The sequence below is a fragment of the Aspergillus ambiguus genome (genome assembly GCF_047715705.1).
Source record: "Aspergillus ambiguus strain CBS 117.58 unplaced genomic scaffold BDV59scaffold_3, whole genome shotgun sequence".
Classification (NCBI taxonomy): Eukaryota; Fungi; Ascomycota; class Eurotiomycetes; order Eurotiales; family Aspergillaceae; genus Aspergillus; species Aspergillus ambiguus.
Genome location: NW_027395516.1, coordinates 26,112 through 49,743, shown reverse-complemented (window position 1 = coordinate 49,743; position 23,632 = coordinate 26,112). Strand labels below are relative to the sequence as shown.

General features: G+C 50.2%; 9 protein-coding genes across 9 annotated transcripts; 4 read left to right on the top strand and 5 right to left on the bottom strand.

Moving 5' to 3' along the window:
* Nucleotides 1–125: 125 nt before the first annotated feature.
* BDV59DRAFT_169192 (SGNH/GDSL hydrolase family protein) lies at nucleotides 126–1,201 on the bottom strand. The gene is made up of 3 exons (XM_073688205.1): nucleotides 898–1,201; nucleotides 457–835; nucleotides 126–400 (listed from the first exon to the last, which is right to left on the bottom strand). The coding sequence occupies exons 1-3, from the start codon at nucleotides 1,111–1,113 to the stop codon at nucleotides 264–266; spliced, it is 732 nt and encodes a 243-aa protein (XP_073551616.1). The 5' UTR covers nucleotides 1,114–1,201; the 3' UTR covers nucleotides 126–263.
* An 837-nt stretch (nucleotides 1,202–2,038) lies between these two features.
* Nucleotides 2,039–4,132, bottom strand: BDV59DRAFT_79524 (putative MFS transporter). Its single transcript, XM_073697113.1, has 5 exons — nucleotides 3,670–4,132; nucleotides 3,464–3,603; nucleotides 3,108–3,391; nucleotides 2,314–3,052; nucleotides 2,039–2,254 (listed from the first exon to the last, which is right to left on the bottom strand). The coding sequence occupies exons 1-5, from the start codon at nucleotides 3,934–3,936 to the stop codon at nucleotides 2,122–2,124; spliced, it is 1,563 nt and encodes a 520-aa protein (XP_073551615.1). The 5' UTR covers nucleotides 3,937–4,132; the 3' UTR covers nucleotides 2,039–2,121.
* Nucleotides 4,133–5,251: 1,119 nt separating this feature from the next.
* BDV59DRAFT_79510 (chloride channel protein) lies at nucleotides 5,252–8,591 on the top strand. Its single transcript, XM_073697112.1, has 3 exons — nucleotides 5,252–7,679; nucleotides 7,730–8,116; nucleotides 8,168–8,591. The coding sequence occupies exons 1-3, from the start codon at nucleotides 5,490–5,492 to the stop codon at nucleotides 8,321–8,323; spliced, it is 2,733 nt and encodes a 910-aa protein (XP_073551614.1). The 5' UTR covers nucleotides 5,252–5,489; the 3' UTR covers nucleotides 8,324–8,591.
* A 389-nt stretch (nucleotides 8,592–8,980) lies between these two features.
* On the bottom strand, nucleotides 8,981–11,217 carry BDV59DRAFT_209392 (Aldehyde/histidinol dehydrogenase). The gene is made up of 4 exons (XM_073695385.1): nucleotides 10,838–11,217; nucleotides 10,304–10,776; nucleotides 9,297–10,246; nucleotides 8,981–9,239 (listed from the first exon to the last, which is right to left on the bottom strand). The coding sequence occupies exons 1-4, from the start codon at nucleotides 10,985–10,987 to the stop codon at nucleotides 9,064–9,066; spliced, it is 1,749 nt and encodes a 582-aa protein (XP_073551613.1). The 5' UTR covers nucleotides 10,988–11,217; the 3' UTR covers nucleotides 8,981–9,063.
* A 1,476-nt stretch (nucleotides 11,218–12,693) lies between these two features.
* BDV59DRAFT_169184 (sulfotransferase family protein) lies at nucleotides 12,694–14,255 on the top strand (the record flags this gene model as incomplete). Its single annotated transcript, XM_073688204.1, has 3 exons — nucleotides 12,694–12,719; nucleotides 12,793–13,638; nucleotides 13,695–14,255. Coding segments are annotated over exons 2-3 (901 nt in total), but the record flags the coding sequence as incomplete, so codon positions are not given.
* Nucleotides 14,256–14,464: 209 nt separating this feature from the next.
* Nucleotides 14,465–15,904, bottom strand: BDV59DRAFT_190789 (proline dehydrogenase family protein; the record flags this gene model as incomplete). The annotated part of the gene is made up of 2 exons (XM_073691803.1): nucleotides 14,465–15,275; nucleotides 15,324–15,904. The coding sequence occupies 2 exons, from the start codon at nucleotides 15,902–15,904 to the stop codon at nucleotides 14,465–14,467; spliced, it is 1,392 nt and encodes a 463-aa protein (XP_073551611.1).
* An 872-nt stretch (nucleotides 15,905–16,776) lies between these two features.
* Nucleotides 16,777–19,660, top strand: BDV59DRAFT_169183 (Zn(II)2Cys6 transcription factor). The gene is made up of 9 exons (XM_073688203.1): nucleotides 16,777–16,939; nucleotides 16,991–17,113; nucleotides 17,164–17,267; nucleotides 17,323–17,445; nucleotides 17,507–18,048; nucleotides 18,097–18,370; nucleotides 18,422–18,600; nucleotides 18,652–18,835; nucleotides 18,885–19,660. The coding sequence occupies exons 1-9, from the start codon at nucleotides 16,890–16,892 to the stop codon at nucleotides 19,292–19,294; spliced, it is 1,989 nt and encodes a 662-aa protein (XP_073551610.1). The 5' UTR covers nucleotides 16,777–16,889; the 3' UTR covers nucleotides 19,295–19,660.
* On the bottom strand, nucleotides 19,392–20,762 carry BDV59DRAFT_198303 (NAD(P)/FAD-dependent oxidoreductase; the record flags this gene model as incomplete). The annotated part of the gene is made up of 2 exons (XM_073693135.1): nucleotides 19,392–20,495; nucleotides 20,556–20,762. 2 exons carry the CDS (start codon nucleotides 20,760–20,762, stop codon nucleotides 19,392–19,394), a joined length of 1,311 nt encoding a protein of 436 aa, XP_073551609.1.
* A 606-nt stretch (nucleotides 20,763–21,368) lies between these two features.
* On the top strand, nucleotides 21,369–22,968 carry BDV59DRAFT_209389 (transmembrane amino acid transporter protein-domain-containing protein; the record flags this gene model as incomplete). Its single annotated transcript, XM_073695384.1, has 5 exons — nucleotides 21,369–21,500; nucleotides 21,552–21,741; nucleotides 21,860–22,051; nucleotides 22,104–22,495; nucleotides 22,546–22,968. The coding sequence occupies 5 exons, from the start codon at nucleotides 21,369–21,371 to the stop codon at nucleotides 22,966–22,968; spliced, it is 1,329 nt and encodes a 442-aa protein (XP_073551608.1).
* Between the last annotated feature and the right edge of the window lie 664 nt (nucleotides 22,969–23,632).

Below are 23,632 nucleotides of genomic sequence, written 5' to 3'. Positions count from 1 at the left end.
GAGAGAACGTGGCCAAGGATAAACGCGAAAGGGACAGAAGGAGACAACTGGGACGAAGGTGATGATGGAAGATGGAAGCGGTGGAGGAGGAGAAACGGAGTGAGGGGATTCCCGAGCCTCTTTTGCCTTCTTCCGTCCGATTCTAGACCGCTTTCAACATTCAACCCCATACATACTGCGGCCCACTGCGATTGATGATATATTATGGATACTCTAGCACTTCTAATGTCTATTTCATATTAATGCAGGTCAGGCTCTACGAATTAATCCCGCGGCGCCTCCCTCCAGGGAGGATACACCCACGGCAATTCCTCCGGCGACAGCCCCGGGTAGTTCTTCCGAATCGTTTCCATCACCACCTCGAACAGCAACCGATATCCCTCCGTGGTCAAATGCAGTCCTGTGAATGAGTGAGCACATCATCGGAATGGTTTCCAAAATCGATCAGGCACGCACCGTCGGTCAATAAGCTCTCGAGTTTCGTATTATTCGGAATCTCCTTCGAACCTACCAGAGCGTCCCCTTCCTTCCATCCTGCCGCGGTCATAAATGCCGTCCAGGCGTCCGCAACAGGGATCCCTGAAGACGTCGCAATCTCCCGCGCAGCGTCCGCATAAATTTTGGTGTGACTGGCGGTCCGGGCCAGAGGGGTGCCGTCTCCCGGGTCCATTTGATACTCGTTCACGGCGGGGGGTGTGATCACGATAATCTTCGTGCCCTGAGCTGTCACCATGGGGTGTTGGATAAGCTGCTTCAAGTTTTCCTTGTATTTATCTAGCGGGACATGTTGGAATGTGCCAGGAAGACAGGCATCATTGGCACCGAAGAAGACGGTCTACCGCGCGTTAGCCCGGAGAACGCGTAGAGATCAGAAGCCGAGAAAGCGTGAGGGACTACCATCAATTTCACAGTGGCTCTTTGTGGCGTGGGAAAGAAACCCGGGAAGACTTTGATCGCGTGGGCAGTGGTGTAGCCACTGAATCCACGGTTGATGACATCGAGCCGACGGCAGTAGATTTCTTGTAACTCCGCCTGGAAGACGAACCCATCGGCGGGCGAAGTTGAGCACTGAGTGATGGAGTCACCAAAGAGGATGAACTGGTCGTAGGTCATGGTTGGCTGCGTTGAGGAGAATTGTGGGTAGTGAAGGTCAGGGATGGTTATTTATGGAGCTGACCGCACGGAAGAGACTCTTTTCAACACGGGACCCAAACATCCAGATTATCCACCAACAGGGTCCATTCCAGCTGGGTCGATCTAGTCGCATTGGGTTAACGGATTTCCTGGGGTTTCTGGAACTCTCTGCTATGTAGGAAAACGTCTAAATCCGGCTATTCGATGGGACAACCGCATTGCTTGGTCAAGATATATACTTCTCATTCAATCGTGACCCACAAGGTAAGAGTGGACCAGGGAGCTACGGAGAGCATACCACATAGGAAACAGTGCAGAACGCAAATATCGGCGACTGTAAATTCTTTCTAACAATTTAAACCGTTGGCTGTCTACGAGAACTGAGAGACGACCTCAATCATAACAAGACGGTGAAGGCAAACCGGACTGAGTCACGTGGAATTACTGCCTGAGGGAGATAAGGCCAACATACTACTAAAGTGTCCAAAGAGCGTCTGATCGACCATGCAGGGAAATCCAATGGCCCTAAACAATCGTCATATCATTTTTTGTATCCCCACTGCGTCTCTGCGGGCAGGTTGCGAGGGACGTTCTGTCAACATGTCAGAGTCTTCCCACACTCTGGAGATTGACCCGCGCGGATTCACCCCAAGTGCGGAGGTTCAGAAAGTGGTGGAGATGAGTGCCACATGCGGCCAAGAGCACGGTTCTACTGACAGCTTCAGCACTGGAGCAGAGATTGTGGGTACAATAGTGTGGAGAGTTTGTGGAGAGAGGACATGTTTCAGTTCCCTTCATGATATGCTTTCCATAACCCCAGACGACTCTCACCTTGTGGGTCGTGGGAATGTGGCATATCGAGCCTTGCAAGTGTCATTGCCGAGTACAGAGTAGATTGAGTAACGGATGTAGAAGGTATGCAAATTGATCCGAAAACTATCCAAAAAACATACACAATAGCTACCAATGTCATATACCGAACGCCTCTCAAAGATGGCTACGCCATTTCCTGCCAAACACATGAACAACAATGGTGAGCAAGAAGCTGAAGACGAACATTAGGGCACTGGTAACGCCAGAACCAGCAGCAACGCCAACATTCTCAAACATATCAGGGAACCTGATGCCGCGTTAGCCAAGTATTCCTTACGCATGACGGACGGACTGCATCTTTCTTACCAGAACGGACCAATGAATCCCCAAATCTGTCGCACAAACGTGATCAAAACGCCCACACTCCCAGCATCTTGAGGATAACTGTCAACCGCATAAGTGACCATCACCGTGGTGACAAGTTGATTGCCAAAAGCCGCAATAGCGGTTCCGATAATCGGGGACACCACCCAGTGCTTTTCGGGGGCTTGCTGGGTGCAGACCAGAAAGACAATAACACCAACGATCGTCAGAATAGTTCCAGGATAGCTGAGCCAGATACGGTACTCCGGGTCCGGTCTTTGTTGGAGCTTGCGGGCACGACGGTTCATCCAGTAATCCGACATGGAGCCGCCGATCTGCTCCCCAAGCACGGTACCAATGATCACTCCAAGGAATTGAAGCCCTAACTGTTCGGCATTCAGACCAAATTTCTCCTGCAGAAGTTGAGGAACTTCGACAGTGACGAGAACACTTCCGAACAGGAACACCATCGCGTAGACGACCGCTGGGATCATGACGTTGGGCTTAGCAGCCAGTGTCAATGGGTGGATAAATTCACTCAGCTTCAGCGGAGTCGGGTCGATGCGACGGATCGAGAGATACTGCATTCTAAATTCGGAGGAGTTTTCTGCACCCCCCAGATAGCGAGTTTCGGGACCGAAGAATAGGTACAGGATAAATTGGCCACCGTTGATAATGGCTAGAAGCCAGAAGATCCAGTGGTAGCCCGCACGGTTGGCGACGAACCCGAAGATCAACGGGCCTGTTGTTGGAGTTAGTACGCGTTGCCCATGACGCTTGTAAACGGGAGCGCTCACCAACTGGGACACCCAGAGTGACCATCAGCGTCCAGACCCCCATGTACCTGCCTCGCTCCTGCTTGAAGAAGGTCTCAGCAACCACGGCACTCCCGATGGCAGCTGCAGGCGAGATGAAGAAGGCAGTCAATGCACGGCACGCGGCCAGGGAGCCATAGGTCGGACTCTTCGCACAGCCAATGTTACAGACCAGACTGAGGATGAGTGATAGGAGGAAGATCGGACGACGGCCGTACCGTTGCGAAAGAGGCTTCCAGAACAGGGGGGCGCCGCCTAGGACCGCACTAACCAGTAGTCAGCTTCTGAAACATCAACTAGATCCGGGGTCCTGATCAGGGCTATCATGGAGGTCTAACATTTGCAAACTTGTTAAATATGACGCTCGTTGCATCGACACTCCCAGATCGATAGAGATTTCTTCGTAGGCAGGAATGATGGAAGCTGTGAAAGTCGACATACAGGCGTGGAAGGCCACGAGGATGAGATTGGCCAGTTTCTAGAGTTTATCTCGTCAGCGGCCCCTAGTCTCGGTTGGACTACATGGATAGAATAGTATGCATACTTTCCACGCCGGCCAGTTGTATGGGTCGGCGTTGGAGGCGCTCGGAAGAGGATCCAGCTCCAAAGTGCCATGGCGTTGAAGGAGGTACTCTCGATGGGCCGCGGACAGGTTGGCCATGGCAAAGTCCGTCATTGTTACAGGGCCTTCTTCGGCCTTTTCCAGATACTCGCTGCTATCCTTTTCCACGTTCGAGACGTCCTTCGCCGGCGACGATGGGCGAGCAGACTCAACCTGCTCTTGATGACCGGTCATCTCGATCAGGGACATGGTGTCTGCATCCGTCAAGTTCTTGCGGGCAAGGGGAATATCGTGGAGGGCAGATTGAAAAAAAAAAGGAGTTGGGGGCCACGGGGATATGGGGATCTAGCGGTTTTTCAACGGAAACTGGGCGGAAACGGGCTAGCAAGACGTCCAACGAGCGAGTAAGTAAGGACTAGAGGAGCCACTGTAAGCGAAGGAGTCTCCAGACAGTCCTCGAATCATGTCGGCAGCTCCAGTCGGACTGATGGAACGGACCCGGGGAAGGCAGTCGGTCTCTGACATTGCGAAGCCTCGACCGGGGTCATCCGTGGGGAGTCGTGGGGATTCGATGGCATCCCCACAGCATATTAGATGGTCTAGGGCCGTTGTCGCTTCTCCATTGGTGGCGAAAAGCATGCTTTAAGATGTTGCAATCATACTCGGCGCCCCATCCTGGGGAAAATGGCCAGACCTACTGACAGCTGGACCCTCTAGAACGAGGACGAACGACAACTTCGAGCACGGGGAAGGGAGAATCGACATCTGGGCGTCACTAATGTCAGCACCGAAGACCGAAGCCTTGCTAAGCTTTCTTTTCCATCGCCACGAAAGCTTGGGGAGCGAACGTGGCCAAGGGAAACACAGCCCGAGGACTAAGAAGCAGGCCATTCCGTATCGAGGCAATCAAGCCGATGGGACTGAACGGAGTACGACGAGATTCACCCTGAGGGTATGGGAATCGGGAGTATGTCCGGGGTAGATTGTGGGGAGTTGGGGAGGCCCATTGTGGGGGGTTCCATCATCTCCACCATCTTCAACAGACTGTCGATAGTACGGAGTAGGGATTCTGCTCACCAGCCTGACTGGGGCAAACATGGGCAATTCATGATTCAGGTAGGACTCCGGGTAGATCGATCATTATATAAGACTACATGCCCCATTCCGAAACGGGAATGACATGTGCTGAGCACAGATCTATTCATCCAAGACATTGCCAAGGGCAAGACAAGAGTCATTGGACGATGCAGAGTGCCATGATCTCCCCAGCGGCTCCCTGGCTAGGATTGCGACCGGTATGTCAGTCATCAAGAGTCATCAGCTGATTCAGGATGTGTATGGGGACAACAGCTGAGTTGGTACAAAGGCCAGTTGATGGAGTCTCGAACGTTCTCGATGATGATTCTCCTTCCTGAAGCCAAATCAACACCCCCTCGTAATCCTGCGGATTCAGGAGTCATGCTTTGAGGTTGCGTAGAGTACGTGGCCATCCGAGCATAAAGTTGGCATATCAAAGGAAGAGGAGATCACGGGATGAGTCAGCTGCCTTGCCGCCCCGTCATCTCCGATTCCTTTCCATCTGATCAAGTACTCCAAACTTCCCCTCCGTCTTTCTTCGCAAGTACCTCTCTCCCCAACTCCGATAGACCTGACCGTGCTCTGCCCGACTGACCCGTCGTCACAGATAATGCTTGTTGGTAGGTTCTGATCTGCCAAAACATCGTCGACGGGTCGGTTCTTTAACTTCCTCCAGCTCGCCCGGCCTAGTTCAGAAGCTCTGATTGCTTCCAGAGTCGGTCAAAATGCCTCGATCTGTCCCCGCATACTTCACTACGAGCCTTCATGATGATCCCCAGCCCCCCAGCGACAACGAACGCCCTCGATCGGCTTCCCGAACTGCCCCGCCCTCCCCTTCGGCGGTCCGGCGAACCCACAGCCTTCTGTCGGAAGCCCATACCGGATATCAATCGTTGGAGCCGCCCCTGGAGGCTACGGAGACCACGAGCTTGCTAGGAAACCCCAACAGTCGTCGTAGAGGACTTCCCCGCCGCTCGTATACCAATATTTCGACAAACTCCACCCCCGATAGCAATTTCAGACACTCCCTGATCGCCGGCAGTTTACGCCGATCCCGACATCATAGCCGCGCAAATTCGCAGAGCATTCGGTTTAGTCGCAGAGGGAGCCTGGATGCGGACCAGGCTGATAGTCTGGTCGCATCAGCCAAGGATGGCTTGAGCTCTTCCTTTCTTGACGATCGAACCTGGTACGACCAATTCACGTCGACCGATTGGGTCCATGATAGCATTGCCGACGGAGCTCGTCTCCGAGAGTTACGTGCGAGGAAAGACATCCGTGGCCGCCTCCTTTCGTGGTTTGATGGTGCCCAGGGCTGGGTGTTGGTCGCCGTGATCGGTTGTATTACTGCCGCCATTGCGTACTTTGTGGATGTGACCGAGGACTTTGTCTTTGATGTCAAGGAAGGTTTCTGCACCACAAGATGGTTCCATAGCCGCCAGAATTGCTGTGGAGATAGCTATGATTGTCCACAGTGGCGATCATGGTCTCGGATCTTCAAGCCCGCAGGCTCCGACAACCAGTGGGTGGATTTCGCCCTGTTTGTGGCCTGGGTGGTCGTGCTTTCGGTGACCTCGTGCTTCTTGACCCTGCTCACCAAGACTGTCGTACCATCGTCGGTGTCGCTGGCGACTCTCGACGAGAACCTGGCTGCCGCGGAGTCTCGAGGGAGGCGCAGCAATGATGCAATCGAGTCTCCCGATTCATCAAGCCCGGAGACTCCCTATGCCAGGATTCCTACCCGCCCGGATATGGTTTACTACTCGGCCGCTGGGAGTGGAGTGGCTGAGGTCAAGGTGATCAACAGCGGTTTCGTGCTTCATGGCTATCTGGGATTCAAAACTCTGATCATCAAAACCATTGCCCTGGTTTTCAGCGTCTCGTCGGGCCTTAGTCTTGGAAAGGAAGGCCCGTATGTCCATATCGCCACATGTGTTGGAAACATTTGCTGCCGGCTCTTTTCGAAGTACAACCACAATGACGGCAAACGCCGTGAGGTGCTGAGTGCGAGCGCCGCCAGCGGTGTTGCTGTTGCCTTTGGAGCTCCCATTGGAGGCGTTCTCTTCAGCCTCGAAGAAGTCAGCTACTACTTCCCCCCGAAGACTCTCTTCAGAACGTTCTTCTGTTGTATCGCTGCCGCGTTGTCTCTCAAGTTCCTCAACCCATACGGAACCGGCAAAATCGTTCTGTTCCAGGTGCAATACCTTGATGATTGGGAAATTTTCGAGCTGGTCATCTTCATTTTCCTGGGCGTCTTGGGTGGTGCTTTAGGGGCCTTGTTCATCAAAGCATCCAGTATCTGGGCGAAGTCCTTCCGGCGAATTCCCCTTATAAAACGCTGGCCCATGCTCGAGGTTGTGCTTGTTGCGTTACTGACGGGGTTGACTAGCTTTTGGAATCGGTATACCAAGCTTCCTGTTTCCGAGCTTTTGTTCGAGCTGGCCTCTCCCTGCGAGCGGGAGTCATCTTCACCTACAGGACTGTGTCCCAATGAAGATGGTATCGGTGAAATTATCCGTTATCTGCTTGTGGCCTTCGTGATAAAAAGCCTTCTCACAGTGGTTACCTTTGGAATAAAGGTACCAGCTGGTATCTATGTGCCTTCCATGGTCGTTGGGGGACTCTTAGGGCGGATTGTTGGCCATGCAGCTCAGTACATGGTGGTGAAATACCCTACGTTCCCCTTATTTGGTTCGTCTTGTCCTGCCGTATCTGGCATGGAGTCTTGTGTTACTCCAGGAGTCTATGCAATGGTTGCAGCTGGGGCGACTATGTGTGGCGTTACTCGATTATCCGTAACCCTTGCTGTTATCCTTTTCGAACTGACCGGGAGTCTCGACGACGTCCTTCCCTTTTCACTCGCCATACTCTGCGCAAAATGGACAGCAGATGCTATCGAACCCCGTAGTATTTATGTAAGTGTGCTCCAGCGTTACAGGCTCGCCCTTATGCTCACGACGAACAGGATCTTCTGACAGATATGAACTCATACCCGTTCCTCGATAACAAACTCCAAATTGCATCTGATGCTGAGCTTGGAGATATCGTACGCCCAGTGAGAAAGAGCCGGATCATCGATATCTCAGAATCACCATTCGTTCTTGCAACAGAGCTGCGCTCGAAGCTCCAGAATTTACTCATGGCGGGTGAGCTGGACAGCGGCCTTCCTATCCTCCGTGACAATATCTTGACCGGATTGATACCTGCACCGGATCTTGAGTATGCGTTGGACAACCTTGCGGATGAGCATAACTCGCTGTGCTTGATGGCATTAGATACGTCCATGATTATCTCTGATGGCGATGAACTCCCTGGCCCTGATCGGGTGGATTTTGGTCGATATATTGATCCGGTACGTTAACGGCCAAAGTGCATTTGTCATCGGCGCTAATTCCGTTTCCAGGCCCCTATATCCTTAGACATCCATTCGCCTATAGACCTCGTTTATCAGTGCTTTACAAAACTAGGCTTGCGGTATCTCTGCGTTCTTCAGAATGGAGAGTACGCTGGACTAGTCCATAAGAAGGCTTTCGTGAAGTTTGTGAAGCAGAATGAATGATTGTTTTTCAGTCGTGTTGGATTGCGTACAGCCTTTTCATTGTTCAGACGTGTGCACACTACCTACCTGTTTGATGGCATTGTTTTTAAGCATTTCTTGGCGCTTTCCCACTGCTCTTCTATTAGTTGTTTGTCTTTTTCAGCAACACTTCTCACGGCGCATATCCGATTTGACATGATACCGCTTCTGCGTATAATTTAAGCCGTCTCGGCCATATCGTTATCATTAGAGGTTCTGTGTACCATACAGCGTGATGCCAATTCTAAGCATATTCTTATTTAACATATGGTTGATTGAGCCCCTACAGGATGCCATGTCCTAATCTCCTTCCACCGGGATACATTTGCCTGCGATCGAAACTTTTAGTGACTCTTATCCCGATCACCTGCTGCGGCACTATAATAGGCTGTTTGACATATTTCATCTGCAATGGATCTACCCGAAGTGAAGGGACTCGGCTAGGAACCCAGCGTGCGGAGAGGGAGAATCGCCTCCAGATTTTCTACTGCCATAGGACCTGGATGTCAGAAGCACGCTCGGCTCATAAAAGAATAACTACTGCCAATATGTTTGGATGTAATCCTTTATCTCATCTAGTAAGATAACATTGTCACGTAAGGTGCAACATTCTTAGCTAGAAATGTTTCATCGAAAACTGGGAGGTGCACTGACAGGCATACGGGAGAAGATGCCCAAATGTAGTGCAATGCCAACCATATCATTGACAGTTTCATCTAAATTTACTGATAATTACTGGGGTACAGATAAGTGCTTTGAGGGAAGAACTCCTCCTTAATGGTCCTCGGGCTCGTAAATCTCCGCAGAATGTCAGAACTGCCTGCCTTGTCGTTGGTTCCACTGGAACGACCGCCACCGAACGTCTGTTGGCCTATCAACGCAGCAGTCGTCTTGCAGTCTATTTTTTTTGTTAGGATTATTCCCTTCATTTGAGTACTTAGTTTGCAGCACTTACTGATATAGAAGTTGCCTGCGGAATAGCGGAGAGCATCTTCGGCTTCGCGGATAACAGCACGATCATTCGCAAAAACAGCGCCAGTCAACGCCAGACCACCTCCGCTCTGATCAGTCTTGCGCAGAATAGAGGCCCACTCAGCGTCGGGGTAAACGTGAACAGCAAGTACGGGTCCGAATATCTCTACATCGAAAAGCCGATGGTCAGGAGAGTCGGCCTGGTAGACAGTCGGGTGGACATAGTAGCCGGTGGAATCGTCGTACGTGCCACCTGCTAGTAGCTTCAAGGAAGGATCATTGTTGCACTCATCAATTATGGACTTGATCTTGTCAAATGATCCACGGTGAATGACGGGACCCATGAACGCCTCGAGGTCCTTGTCGGGGCTTCCCATAGTGATGTCCTTCACGCCTGCTGTCAAAGACGTAATAAACTCATCCGCACGGGACTCGGGAATATACACTCGAGAAGTGGCGGAGCACTTCTGGCCTTGATACTCGAATGCGCCGCGGATGGTATGGTTGACGGCGCTGGGGATGTCTGCAGAGCTGTGAATGAGGTGGAAGTTCTTTCCACTAGTCTCTCCAACAATGCGAGGGAAGTCTCGGTACGATTTGTTGCCAATTCCCTGGCCAATTCTCGCACTGAGAGACCGGAAGACGTCTGAGGAGCCAATGAAGTTCAGGCCCGAAAATTCGCGATGAGAAAGTGCGGCCTCCGTAATCAGTTCCGGGTCTCCTGTGACGAACTGGATCACATCAGGAGGGAGACCAGCCTCCAACAGAATCTTGTAGACAAGCGTGCTGGCGTAGACGTTATGCGGCGAGGGTTTCCACAAGACGACGTTACCCATCAATGCTGGCCCAGATACTAAGCTGCCTCCGAGGGCCGTGAAGTTGAATGGTGAAATTGCGTAGACGAAGCCTTCTAGAGGACGATAGTCGACTCGGCTGTCGAATCAATAAGTATCTTAAGATGTTCACTCGAAGGTCTGGTGAGGCACTTACGTCCACATGCCGTCGCTGCCCCGGGTGGGCTGTCTTCCCAGGAGTTCGGCAGCATAGTGGCAGTTCAGTCGGAAAAAGTCTGCCAACTCTGCGGCCGCATCGATCTCAGCTTGCCAGATATTCTTTCCCTGTCCCAGCATAGTAGCCGCAATAAGCTCATGGCGGTATTTTGTAGTAACCAACTCTGCCGCTTTCATGAATATGGCGGCACGATCGACGAACGGGGTCTCTTCCCAGCCTTTTTTCGCCTTGAGAGCTGATTCGATGGCCACGGACACTTGCTCTTTACTCGCCATTGGGTAGTTTGTGAATTGCGTTCTATGTTCCGAGGGCATGGGCTGACTCAAAGAGTTGGAGACCTCCTGTGGCTTTCCATTGTAGAAAACAGAGCTTTGGACGGGCAATTGGGATCGGAGCTTGGTCAAGGCTGCTTCAAGTTGTCGACGCTCCAGGGAGCCTTTGACATAGTGAGGCTGATATGGGTTAACGTGAGTTGCTTGACAATAAACTGTCAAATTAGTGCATTCCACTCACATTTGGCTCGTTTCTCGCCTCTGGGAGTCTAAAGGGCGCGGTTGCTTTCGTGCGGATCTGATGAGAGACGTAGGGAACAGAGGCAATTTTGCTGCGCGTCAAAGGGCGCACCTGGCGGACCATGTTGCGCTGTAACCAGACTGCAGCCATTATTAAAATAGAAGAAGCTTGTTTGTCTGAAAGAAAGCGAAATTCAGGCTGGCAGGAGGCCTTTTCTATTCATCAGAACCCCACCGGGTAGAGCTCCCGACACCAGCGATAACGGGGTCGGGAGGCTTACCGGTGAGGGGATAGCAACAAATATCTACCTTATCGGCTGAACATGATCCGGTACTATTTTCCACGGGAAAGTTAAGCTGATGGAGGCGAGCGTACTGGGTCTAATACCGCTGCGCATTGATCTGCTTTCCAAGGGCGAGAGTTGCTGAAGCCCGCGCCGGAGAATGATCACTTGTCCATGGAACACGAACGAGAAACATCAACCAGGAGCTCCAACCTTGGGTATAGGCTGGCTGGTGACCTCGCCGCTGCCACTGTGTCAGCAATAGTGGTGGCTCCTGCGGTGACCATCATTGACCGGTAGGTGTATCGACCTCAAAGGCAAAACAAGACGCTGCTAACATCTAATCTTCACAATATGACAGTGCCCTTGTCGAGAAAGCATCCTGCAACTGGCCCTTACTTCGTGGGCTACGAACTTATTTCCTTGAAGCTCTTCGGAGACCAAGTCGATTTGTTCTCTCAAAACCATTCGGCCTCATCTGGTCGCTATATGCAGCCACTTACGCGGTCGCCAACGGGGCGGACACTATAACTAAACATACAATCCCAACATCCTCAATACGGGAGCCCCTTGTCTTTGGATCAACATTTGCTGTCAACGTGCCCCTTGGGGTATGGAAGGACATACGTTTTGCAGAGCTGTTTAGTAGCTGTGGTAAAACCACAACGAAATCACTGCTCCGCTCCTCTCGTGCCTTCTCCAGCGCTGCGACAGGTACTTTTCTTCTCCGTGATGGGATTACCATCTCAGGGTCATTTACACTTCCCCCTCACTGCGCCAAAGCTATACCTAACTCCCTGGCCCATGACGAGCGAGCCCAAACTGCCATAACACAAATAATAGTGCCAGTTTTGTCCCAGCTCATGGCGTCCCCCATACATTTGCTTGGATTGGACCTCTACAATCGCCCACAAGTGGAAAAGTTAAGGGATCGATGGGTTTTTATGAGAGAGAATCTTCCATCCGCGACTGTCATTCGCTGCATTCGAATTATACCAGCCTTTGGGTTTGGGTGTTTGACAAACATGGAGATGCGGGAATATTTTCACAATAAATTTATTCTAGATCATATCGAATAGGATTATTACCAGCACGATATAAGCCATATTAGTTCGTTCACAAACACTTGCTTGAGGTGGAAAGTTTATAGTCCGCCATGGGCTAAGATAGAAATATATTCGTTTCGGTCGCATCCACTACAGCGCCGGGGGGAGACTGACTAGTCACTTCTCTGCGGAATCAATACTATTTTGGAATGGTATTCCAAGACCAGAGGACACTGAAGTGACGAGCTGGAAAATATAAGGACCGTTGAAAACGATGTCGAGAATAGCCCCCCTTTGCAACCCCGGCCAGGCGCTCTCTCTTTTCGTCTCACCTGGCTGGGCGCCTATAAGATGCCTCTTCTCCCTCTCTCTTTTAGTATCCCTATCTCTCTTCATTACCGTCGCTTCCTACTTAAATCGACTTCAATAATCTTATTGTCTATATTTCTGGTCTGTCGCCTCGATAGTTCAATCCGGCGTTTCTCGGTGGTACCTATTAATATTCGGTCGGCTTAGGAGGATAGGTACTGATACTGGACCGACCCTATCATTTGTGAGGAAACTCAAGCTAGACTCGAATATTATTGTAGTCTCTTAAGCTTTAAACTAAGGACCTTAGTAACTAGATATGATGAGCCACGTTTGGCCCCCAACCTTCTGGCCCCCAACCGCATCCGGACATACTCAGGCCCCCAATCGAGCCGCTCTAAGGATCATGCGACCGAACATAGCTACTACTTATATGGAAGACCCCTCCAGCCTCTTCCTAAGCTCACACCAGCTTTGCCTTTTTTCGAGCCGCAATGTACACCCTCCAACGATTACTCTACGGATTCCCCGAGCCGGCTCCGCACAAACGCACTAAGCCCGTCGAGGTGCTTTGCTTGGGCTTGCCACGCACCGGAACCGAGTCATTAAGCGTGGCCCTGCGAACTCTGGGCCTGCAAACATATCATGGCTGGGACTTGGTCTTCGAGCCAGATGGCAGCAAGCTGCAACACTGTACTGAGCTAGTGCGGCGGAAATACAACGGTGCTCGCGATGGCGACGTGCACATTACTAGCGCGGAGTTCGATATTCTCGTCGGTGATAGCCAGGCTGTCGTTGACTCGTTGTGTATTTTATTTGCTCCCGAGCTGCTCGCCGCCTACCCAGACGCCAAAGTGGTCCTCAACGTGCGTCCCGATACCAACGCCTGGTACCGCAGCATCAGTAAAACCATCGTCGAAGAGGTCGATCAATCATGGGTTATATGGGGGATGCAGTGGTTCTCCGCAGAGTTTCACTGGCTGTACAGTCTTTACTTAAGAGATGGATATCCAGGCATCTTTCACAGCAGCACCACCAAAGAGGGTATCCTGCGAAACGCAAAGTGGGTCTATCGCGACCACTGCAATATGGTTCGGGGTATGGTGCCTAAGGATAATTTGCTTGAGTGGTCCGTCGAGGATGGCTGGGAGCCGCTTTGCAAGGTGTGATTTGGAAGAATCTGGATCTTTCTCAAAATTATAGCTAATGACTGAAATAGTTTCTCGACAAGCCTGTTCCCAACGAGCCCTTCCCCCGCACCAATAATCCAGGCGATTACGCCGAGCACGCAAATAAACTTCTCAAAAAGCGCTCCGTTCAATGTCTGCGCAATTTGACTCTCACCGCCGTGACTCTAGGCGGGATTGCCACTGCCGTTGTGATGTGGTGGCAGGGACAGATCCCGAAGGTTACGAGACTGAGCAATCTCCTTGGGCGATTCACTAAGATGACCTAGAACCAATATATGGAATGGAATTTCAATTGGGGAGTTGAAAGATGTCGATTTGATTTACACTTTCCAGACCACCCCAGACAAGTAATTTCACTTCAAGTCGGGCACTTGATAGTTTCGGCTGCACATGTATCTACCATAGCATGCAAGGATATGTGATCTCTACGGGAATATCTCAAAAATGGCATAGTTATGGGCATAGCATATGCTTCCGGCTTGAACACTATCCTTCTCCAGTTTTGAGATGAGCTAGTATATAAATTGAATATCAGCAACACAATTATTTCCAGTTCTATGGTCATGGGCACGGCTATGGGTATGACAATGGTACGACATCTCCCTTGTCGGTTATGGAATTTATCTACAATTCATTGAAAGGGCAAAGAGTGTCCCCGGCAGCTGATTAATGGTTAACGGCTAAGAGTCTTCAGCTAAATGGCACTTTATAGAATATTGTAGAGACCAAGATTACACATGTAGGGATCGGTTGTTTTCCATACGACAGAACGTAACTGCATTAGTCGCATTTAATAAATTTAGCTGGAAGAAAAAATCGACGAGATCCTCCTCCGGACTTCCAACTTCAATGCATCGTATTCATCTTGTGTTCTCCCTGCCGCATCCCGATTCTCAATCGCCCGCCTCGTCATGTATGCCAAACACTCAGACATGGACCCCCAGGTCGAACATTTGTATACGCCAGGAGATGAGCCACTGCTGTCCTTCAGCTGGACGAGGCTAAAGCTAACCTCATCAGCCATACCATGCAATTGACCGAAGCCCACTGGGACTGTCGGTAGTTGCTCGTTCAGACGTTGCTGGTGCAGCCGACGGGCTGTCACAAGACTATGTCTGTTATGGCTAGCCAAGAACAAATTCACAGATGGGAGGGGCGATTTGACGCTTGTTCCATATTCCCAGAGCTCCTGACGTAGAGCACCCTGTGCAATAGTATCGTACGCCCGGTCTGTGTCCTCCTTCGTCTCATGAAAGAGGGAACGTTCGTCAGTAGCCAGGTAGGCACCCCTGACAAGTTTTAGTCCCAGTGTAAAGCCATCTCTACTTGCAGCTTCCAGATGGCTTTTTAGAGTCGTTGGCATGCTTTTCAAATATGCTTGGTACGTGTTGTAGATAAGAGCGGACCCATCGCGGTTATATGTGCGCATCAAGTCCAGTGTCAACCGGGCGATTCCTCGTTGAAAGTTCTGGGATTCTGCATCGACGATGATGCGAATTCCGTTGGCCTGACACTTTGTGCAGATGTCTCGGAGGGCGTCGAGCATTTGTTGCGGCGGTAGGTCGCCCCGGGTGAAAGCGTCTGTTACCACGGGACCGGCACCGGTCAACCTAGTATAGGTGAGCATGTCAAGATACAGGATGATTAGACGGGCTTACTTCAAAGCCAGATAGTCTCCCTCGCTAACAAGATCAATTGTTTTTAATGTCCCCTCACGCCAGGCGTCAATGCTAGGGCAGAACTTTGTTTCCGTTTCTGCGGCCAGATGTCCGACACGTTTAGTTGGGCTTGTCTTATCACGTACATCAAACACCGTCTCCTTTGCGTATGTAAGTATCACGCCGCGTAGCCCCAGGTCTTTGAGACCCTGGACTACGGCTTTGGTTTCCGACGAAGTTTCCCCGGCACAGAACTGACGATAAAATGTCGCTTTCAGGATTGCATGGAGTATGGGATTCCTGTCTACATCGAAAAGCCAAGTTCTTTTTGGCTTGCAGAGGAACGTTAAAACCGACAGAGTAGGGTTGAGAAGAAGGGGACGTGAAGAGACCGTGTTGATGATGAGGGATCGAAGAAGCATGGAAACAGGAAGCACTGAGAGTGCCGGCGTATGACGGCTGTCCTTGGCCACGGGGCTCCCTGCCTTCTTTTGTTCGGACACTCTGATATCTGATGTTGTGGCAGAAGTAACGTTAGATGTGAGCCGTATCAGCCGTGGGGAATTCGGTTTGAGTATCATCTGGCGACTCGTTACGTTGGTCTTGAACGCCCATGGTGACATAGGTCTGGAGTAAAGAGGTGCCATCTGGTGAACAATGTTTCCTTCCTGGATACTGGTGTTTCTACATCAAGGAGATTCATTGTTGAATGATCTTATTTCTATTGCTACCGTGGGTGGCTCCCTGTCCGATATTGCGTCGGTTGGCCTCCCGTTCGTCCCAAAGACGTACCAGGACTACCGGTCGGATACCCAATATCCAGCCGTTCTTTCTTTGCATTTTGCTTTCATGAAATACTGTTCTGGAAGAATGGTGTAGCTTCCAGCGAACCCTAAGGGCAGGAAAGCCATCCGATCATGGATCCTGTGACCGATGGACATCGGGAAGACCGCCGACGGGTCTGGTGGAGTTCCCACATAGAATGTGGGGGATGTTATCGGGGGTAGATTGCTTTCCGCGGTGACAGATTCGCACCTACGGAAGTCTTGATAGGACATAGATATGACACATGGCTTGATTTCCGTGGCGGCTACAGACAGATGTCTCGGGAAAAGGAGTCCTGAAGAGGAAAATCCATCCTACACGTGTCTCTCGATGCCTGAAGGGAGTTAACAACCAGAATTAAGCTACCCTGGTGTGATACCTAGATGCTGGTGAGGTATGCTCGCTTAGATGTGGTTGTTCCATGTCGGTGGTGTAAAAGGGACGCTATAATGTGTATCTCATATTTTGAATCACATATAGGTTTACACTAAAATCACTTGCGGACACTGCAGCCAAGCAAACAAATACACCCTCCCAATTCCTCCCAGATACAGACGGACGTAGAAGGCAATGATAACAGCCACCAACCTCCCTGCAGGCGGAGCTGCGGGGTACATGAAATCTGGCCCCGCACATTACCCGCATTTCTGTACGGCGTACTACATACCTACGGTCGAATTTTGCCACCAGCCAAAGCTCACCTTCACGGCGTGATGGATTAAGAGACATGATCGTTTCATAATGGACACAGTTGCGCGAGGCTATCGTATAAAGAAGCGATCTTCCAACGCGTATGTTGTTTGCCAGGTCGCTGACCGGACACAATTGCTGACATCTTTAAGTTGCGTGCGTTGTCGGAGACAAAAGATCAAATGCTCGGGATCGCAGCCGTGTGAAACGTGCAGAAAGCGGCAATTGACCTGTGTGTTTGATGACCGGGATCAAAAAATCCTGGTAACTCGGGGGTATGGCTTTGCTGTCCTGGCGTGCGTGACAGCTGTTGAATAGTTTACAGATTTCTCGAAGACTTGCAGAGGAAGGTTGCCGCCCTTGAACGATCCCAGGAAGCCGGCGACTCGCAGATAGATCGCAACCAACCTCCCCAGGCCCAGGAAGATGGTGGGCCCTTTCCAGTCGATGTTTCCAGCAGCAGTATCTAATATCTCTTTCACAGGCAATGCGACCGAAAATCTTGAGGACCCGGAATGGGACACGACACTGGATGCCCCTTCGGATCTGACAAACCCTTTGTCTACGGGCCCATCTACCTTCATGACGGCGGAATCGGGCCGGATATGTAAGTATTGACCGGCGACCACGACATCGCACATGCTAGTTCAGTCACTCATCAAGACCAGTCTACCTCGGCACCTCCTCCAATTGGTCTTTCTCTCGAAAGGTGTTGAGCCTCCTTCATGTACATCTGTATCAGTCGCCGCTGCCGACCGGTACACTTCTCTTTGATGAGTCGGCATACGATCTAGGGTGGGATGGCTCTAGAACGGTGGTGCTGCCAGAGGTCCCCATGACGCCCTCGCTCGATTATTCAATATATCTCATAAATTCTGTGAAGTTTCACGCCGGCCAACTATATCATCTCTTTGACGAGGAATCCTTCATGGAGGGTTTATATGCTTTTCATAACAACTCCAAGCAAGAAACGTCGGTCTCCCAACTGTGGTACATCCACTATTTGCTTCTTATTGCCTTCGGAAAGGCCTTTGTTGTGCAGATCCATCATGGCAGTGCGCCTGCAGGTTACAGCTTTTTCCTCAAGGCTCTCCAGATGCTTCCAGATACGACGCGTCTTAGTCGGGACCCTGTGATAGCCACGGAGATTCTCTGCTGCATTGCTCTATACCTGCAGTCACTCGACTTCCGCTCTTCTGCCTACGGATTCGTAAGTTGCTCGGTTGAATTCAAAGTGATTCGCTAACCGATTAGCAAGATTGGACAGGCTGTCCGCATCGCCCTTGCCCAAGGAATGCACACAAACATGCCATTCGAATCCCTCGGACAGGAAGTGGTTCAGCGGTGCCGAAAGATATGGTGGACAGTATATATCCTCGACCGACAGATGACCTCCCTGATGGGGCTTCCGCAATCACTCCAGGATAGCCAGATGCATGATGAACTTCCACTTTTCCCTTCATCACCTCAAAAGTTAATCGCGTTAAACCTTCAGATAAAGATGTGTCACATCATTGCGGAGGTGAACAACAGTAGGTGCTCCCGAAAAACTTAGTCCACCGTGCTACTAACGTTCTCGGCAGCGGTATATGGCCCCGATGGGCGCTTGAATCGAAAATTTCTTTCTAGTACGAAGAAAGCACTCTCCAGCACAGCAAGCTTGGGACAGGAACTCCGCCAGGCCCACCCTTTACAGCTTGATGAATCTTGCGTGAACGGAATATGTAGACTCTCGGCACATTTACATCTTCTATACCACCAGGTATTTCGCTTCTCACCTCGTGCTCACTCGAAGATCCTAACACAGAATTAGTGCATTGTCTTGGCAACACGACCATTACTTTTTTGCTTTTTGAAAATGAAGCTTCAGGATCCCGCTCTGAGGGTGAGACCCTTAACATTCTCGACGATCTCGCACAAATTGCTGCAAGTTTGCGTCGATTCTGCCCAACAGATGCTCAGCATTCTCGGGAGCCTGCAGAACCAGAGCCTGCTAGGTTAGACATATCTACCCCTCTTCAGCTCGTCTCGCTCACAAACGTGAAGACAGTTTTCTTCCCTTTGATCTTGAGTCTACAGTCGTCTCCACATTCGTGCTTCTAGTTCTGCCTGCCGTTGACCACTGTCTCCTGGATGAGTCGGACAATTGGCTGCGGAAGAGCTGCACGATACTGGATGAGATGATTTTCCGTGGCAATCGAATCGCTGCATATCGGAAATCTGAGCTTGACCAACTGAGCAGCATGCTAGATGAGATCTCAGATGAATCGTCAAGGAAGATGGATTGTGAAATAAGACAACAACTGCCGTCATTCTTGACCCCTCACAGCGATGACCACCAGGAAGTCGACAGTCATGGGTTCACCACAGCAGACATCATGGCTGTCGCTGAATCAATTGACATCGGAGACGTGGATTGGATAGCACATGCCGTGACTGAGAATCGAATTTGGTAGAATCGAATTTGGTAGGACTATGGATGAATTCTAGCGTGTGTTTAACATACGATACACACTCCACTTTAGGTACTGATAAACAAAGCCCCAAGCGATATCAAAGTTTCGAGATCCTTGATTGAACCTCCGACAGTTCCCTGGTCTCCCCAACTCGCCAGCTGACATCCCCTCCCCAATTCGTATTACGATCGTTGCCATCGCGACCCTTCCATCTCCAACGCCTAACCGCCTGCTGATTGTCCGGGTTCTGCAGGAGATCGACAACCCATTTTCCAAAAATTGGAAACATCTTAAACCCATGTCCCGAGTCTCCAGAAAGCAGGACTAGCGAAGAGGAAGTTTCCGGAACGTAGTCGATGATAAAATCTGAATCACTGGTATCTGCGAACCAACAGAGTGTCTTGCGCACCAACGGCCGCTCGGATAGGGCTGGTAGTGTCTGGGCCAGTAGCTTTCTGATCCTCTTCTCATCCTCCTGCGGTAAGAAAGCACTCGTTTCAGGAGACAGTGGAGGATATGACACTCCGGTCTGGGGATCGGTATCGATATAACCCCCACCCATAGGGCAAAGCTTGAGTAAATTCGACTTTGGATCGGGCTCGAATAGGAAGCCCAAGTCTCGCGCATAGGTTACAGGGATACCTCGAAGCAAAGAAGTCTCTTCATCCGTAAGATGAACATGAGCAACTGACCATGACTTTGCTACAACTTGCTTCCCAATCTTCGGCACGAGCCTGCCTGCGGCGGCACCAACCGCCACAATCACCAAGCCTGCAGGGTGGAAGCGCCCGTTTACTGTCCGAACACCGTTGGCCTTTTTATGAGGGGAATCGGCATATGTGATTTGCTGGACGGCTCCGTTTTGATCGCCGAGGAAAAATCGAACTCCAGCGGCACGGGTGGCGCGATAGACGGCAGCTAAAGCGTTGGCCGAATGTGCGTATCCGTCAAGTTGATTGAGGTATCCATGCCATGTGGGGAATTGGCCGTTGAATTGCCAAAAGCGTTTGCGGATGCTATCATCGTTTTCCAGGGGAACGACGTGGGGTTGGATCTCCGGATGGTTTTCTGCAGAGGTGCGGAATCGGTGCAATGTACCAACTGCCTTCTCAGGGGCAGCACCGGTGACACAATGGAGAAACCCAGTCTGGTGGAAGTGGGGGGCAAACAGAGGGTTGGATTTCCATGCGCTGATTGCTTCCTGTACAGGATGGTTAGCATCTTGTTATCAACGGCAGAACAGAAAGCGAACAAGACTGACAATCGTCAGATCTGTGTAGAACCTATCCTCATACTCCGCTCTCACGATCTTGTTCAAATCGTTAGCAGCTGAGAAGCGCGATGGGACCTCTGTATCCTTGTCAAAGACAGTAATATTTGTATAGCCGCTCTGAAGGAGATGCCAGGCTGTCGACAGCCCGAACGCACCAGCCCCAACAATAGCAATGGGTGTATCCTTGCTAGCCATAATAAAGAATGTCGAGTGAGAGCTCTGGATCTGAGGATCTACGAACGTCGACGCAAATATGTACGCAACTATTTGTACGAAACTTGCGTGCTGGTCTCAGCCTCCATCACTTGAGGTCCGGTTCGCATGCCGATCAACCTTCGGGTGGGCTTGCCGGTGCGGGGAGTTAAGAGATAAGACGTCCTGATAACGGCCAGAAAGAGTACTGTGTGCTCCTTCAAGAGTTTAATGACATATGTTCGGTTTGAGTTTAGACCGAATACCCCGCGTTTTCGGCATGTTAATACCTGTCCCAGGAGGGTAACTGTGGAACGCGGATCTCTCCCCGATACCCTCTCCATCACCGGGAAGAGCGCCGATTTGCTTACCCCGCAAGCGAATAGTCGTGACAGGCTGGAAGTTAGTAACAGACTGTTGTGATCTAAACATGAGATGCGATGCGACCGGATATGATCATCTTCTCGTCGTCGTGCTACAGATTCAGGACATCGGATAGCTTTGCGTCAGTCAATGTTTTAGCCGAGAGGACGAGCTAAATAGGCCCAAAAATTCCCGGCAACCCCAGGATGCTAATAGTGCCGCTAAGCCACTAAGACACACATCGAAATGAAAGTAAAAGACAATCCGGAGGAGATTGGTAATGACCACCCCCAAGCTGAGGATGTGTGTGAGAACAAACATTACGCTCACGATGCGGTTTTCGGAGATATAACGGAAGAAGGGCCTAATTATCGAAACGTGAGAAACTCCTTTCTAATGCATAAAAACCTGAAGCTAATACATGAATAGCTTGGATGGGTAGGAACAGTGGCCCTGATGATGAAGACCCAGATTGGATTGGGTGTCTTGTCGATCCCATCTGCCTTTGATGCCCTGGGTTTGATTCCTGGTATCATCTGCCTCATTATATTGGCCTCCATTACTACTTGGTCCGATTATATGATTGGGGCGTTTAAAATTCGTCATCCGGAGGTGTACGGTATTGATGATGCTTGCAGATTGATGTTTGGCCCTGTTGGACGGGATGTTTTTGGAGTTGTGTTCTGCCTATGTACGCCCCTTTCTGACTAAAACTACTTACCTACTGACACGATTAGATTGGATATTCGTTTCCGGTTCCGGAATGCTGAGTATTTCGATCGCTTTCAATGCCGTCTCAACCCATGGTGCATGTACTGCTATCTTCGTCATGTTAGCTGCTGTTATTGGGTTCACTTTTTCCAGTATCAGAACTCTCGGCCGTATGTCTTGGTTAGCATGGCTTGGGTTATTCTGTATTCTTACTTCCAGTATGTACCGCATGGTCATATTACTACTGACGCGATGACCTGACCCTTTTAGTACTAATTGTTACCATTGCTGTGGGAGTCCAAAACCGCCCTGCTGCGGCACCGCAAGAGGAAATATGGGTTTCTGATTACAAAATTGTTAATAACCCGAGCTTCTCCCAAGCTATATCTGCAGTTACGTCACTGGTCTTTGCGTTTGCCGGCACACCGGCATTTTTTCCAATCATTTCGGAAATGCGTAACCCTCGGAATTATACAAAGGCACTGCTACTGTGCCAGGTAGGTGTGACATCGATTTACATTGCGATTGGTTGCGTTGTTTACTACTATTGCGGGTCTTACGTCGCTTCACCTGCCCTCGGCTCTGCTGGGCCAACAATGAAGAAGGTATCCTACGGCTTTGCTCTGCCTGGATTGGCAGTCTCTACAATTCTCGTCACCCACGTAAGAGCCCCTAGGTGGCCGTATGTGGTTTATAGATACTGACGTTTCAGTTGCCCGGAAAATATATCTTCCTTCGGATCCTCCGAGGATCTAAGCACTTGACCGCGAATACACTTACACATTGGGCGACATGGTTAAGTTGCACCTTCAGTGTAACATTGATTGCCTATGTGATTGCGAGCACTATCCCGGCTTTCGATAGTCTTGTTTCCTTGGTCGGTGCTTTACTTGGGACTGTCATGTCATTCCAGCCAATGGGCTGTATGTGGTTGTTTGATAACTGGACCAGAGGAAAGAAGGAGAGATCATGGAAATGGTTGTTGATGGTTGGCTGGAGTGCTTTTGTCGTCGTATGTGGTACATTTCTTACGATAGCTGGCACCTATGGGGCTATTGTTAGTATTATCGACACCTACTCAAGTTCCGGAGGCTCAGTCGCCTGGTCTTGTGCGGACAATTCCAATTCCACCTAAATCAGGAGCTTCTAGAAATAACAAAATAAGAAGATCCCACACAAAACCTTGCCAGGCATTTTTAATAATACTAAGCAAGAAGATCAGCGGAAATGCAATACTAATCAGCATAGTGGTCTATATCACGTGTGATGTGCTAAATAAAAGTTTGTGATTTTCCGTAGTCGAAATTTTCACTATCCCGTTCTATGATTAGGGTGTATACCGTAACAATTCTGCTAGTTACAACGTCCTATTGTGATTTCTAGATGAGAAAGGGTTGAAAGGGGTGGGTTATACTTACGTTGTTAGGTTTTCAAATTTCGAAATAATGACCTTGAATAGGCAGCAGACATAATTTACTTGAGAGTAGAGATTGTCATTGAGAAACAGCCTCCTACAGGACATGGGATTCTTCCAGCTATAGGTATTCGACTCCACATATCTTGTGTCCAAGCTGTCCTGGAATTGCAATAGGATGAATGGTGTGCTCCTCGTGCCGGGTGCAGGCCTCTCTATTCCTGTATCATACTGGAATTGTTAGTAAACTGGGCGTTTAGTTTGCTTCATGACTGCCTGTCGACAACTCGCCGAATCAATTGGATTATAGTTGGCGGAGGAGGCTGGTGATTAATTGGAGGAGTAAAGATAACTTACTGGTCCGCCAAATCTAAAATAAACAACG

What these genes read in the sequence shown, in the direction of transcription:
- BDV59DRAFT_169192 (XM_073688205.1), bottom strand. Translation starts at nt 1,113, where the DNA reads ATGACCTACGACCAGTTCATCCTCTTTGGTGACTCCATCACTCAGTGC. An exon ending in GAGCCACTGTGAAATTGATG is followed by an intron (nt 836 to 897) that starts GTAGTCCCTCAC and finishes AACGCGCGGTAG; the next exon opens with ACCGTCTTCTTCGGTGCCAA. An exon ending in CGAGAGCTTATTGACCGACG is followed by an intron (nt 401 to 456) that starts GTGCGTGCCTGA and finishes ACTCATTCACAG; the next exon opens with GACTGCATTTGACCACGGAG.
- BDV59DRAFT_79524 (XM_073697113.1), bottom strand. Translation starts at nt 3,936, where the DNA reads ATGTCCCTGATCGAGATGACCGGTCATCAAGAGCAGGTTGAGTCTGCT. An exon ending in CACTCTGGGTGTCCCAGTTG is followed by an intron (nt 3,053 to 3,107) that starts GTGAGCGCTCCC and finishes CTCCAACAACAG; the next exon opens with GCCCGTTGATCTTCGGGTTC. An exon ending in GGATTCATTGGTCCGTTCTG is followed by an intron (nt 2,255 to 2,313) that starts GTAAGAAAGATG and finishes ACGCGGCATCAG; the next exon opens with GTTCCCTGATATGTTTGAGA.
- BDV59DRAFT_79510 (XM_073697112.1), top strand. Translation starts at nt 5,490, where the DNA reads ATGCCTCGATCTGTCCCCGCATACTTCACTACGAGCCTTCATGATGAT. An exon ending in TCGAACCCCGTAGTATTTAT is followed by an intron (nt 7,680 to 7,729) that starts GTAAGTGTGCTC and finishes CACGACGAACAG; the next exon opens with GATCTTCTGACAGATATGAA. An exon ending in TTGGTCGATATATTGATCCG is followed by an intron (nt 8,117 to 8,167) that starts GTACGTTAACGG and finishes TTCCGTTTCCAG; the next exon opens with GCCCCTATATCCTTAGACAT.
- BDV59DRAFT_209392 (XM_073695385.1), bottom strand. Translation starts at nt 10,987, where the DNA reads ATGGCTGCAGTCTGGTTACAGCGCAACATGGTCCGCCAGGTGCGCCCT. An exon ending in AGGCGAGAAACGAGCCAAAT is followed by an intron (nt 10,777 to 10,837) that starts GTGAGTGGAATG and finishes AACCCATATCAG; the next exon opens with CCTCACTATGTCAAAGGCTC. An exon ending in CGCAGGCAACTTCTATATCA is followed by an intron (nt 9,240 to 9,296) that starts GTAAGTGCTGCA and finishes CAAAAAAAATAG; the next exon opens with ACTGCAAGACGACTGCTGCG.
- BDV59DRAFT_169183 (XM_073688203.1), top strand. Translation starts at nt 16,890, where the DNA reads ATGGACACAGTTGCGCGAGGCTATCGTATAAAGAAGCGATCTTCCAAC. An exon ending in AAAATCCTGGTAACTCGGGG is followed by an intron (nt 17,114 to 17,163) that starts GTATGGCTTTGC and finishes AATAGTTTACAG; the next exon opens with ATTTCTCGAAGACTTGCAGA. An exon ending in TACATCTTCTATACCACCAG is followed by an intron (nt 18,601 to 18,651) that starts GTATTTCGCTTC and finishes ACACAGAATTAG; the next exon opens with TGCATTGTCTTGGCAACACG.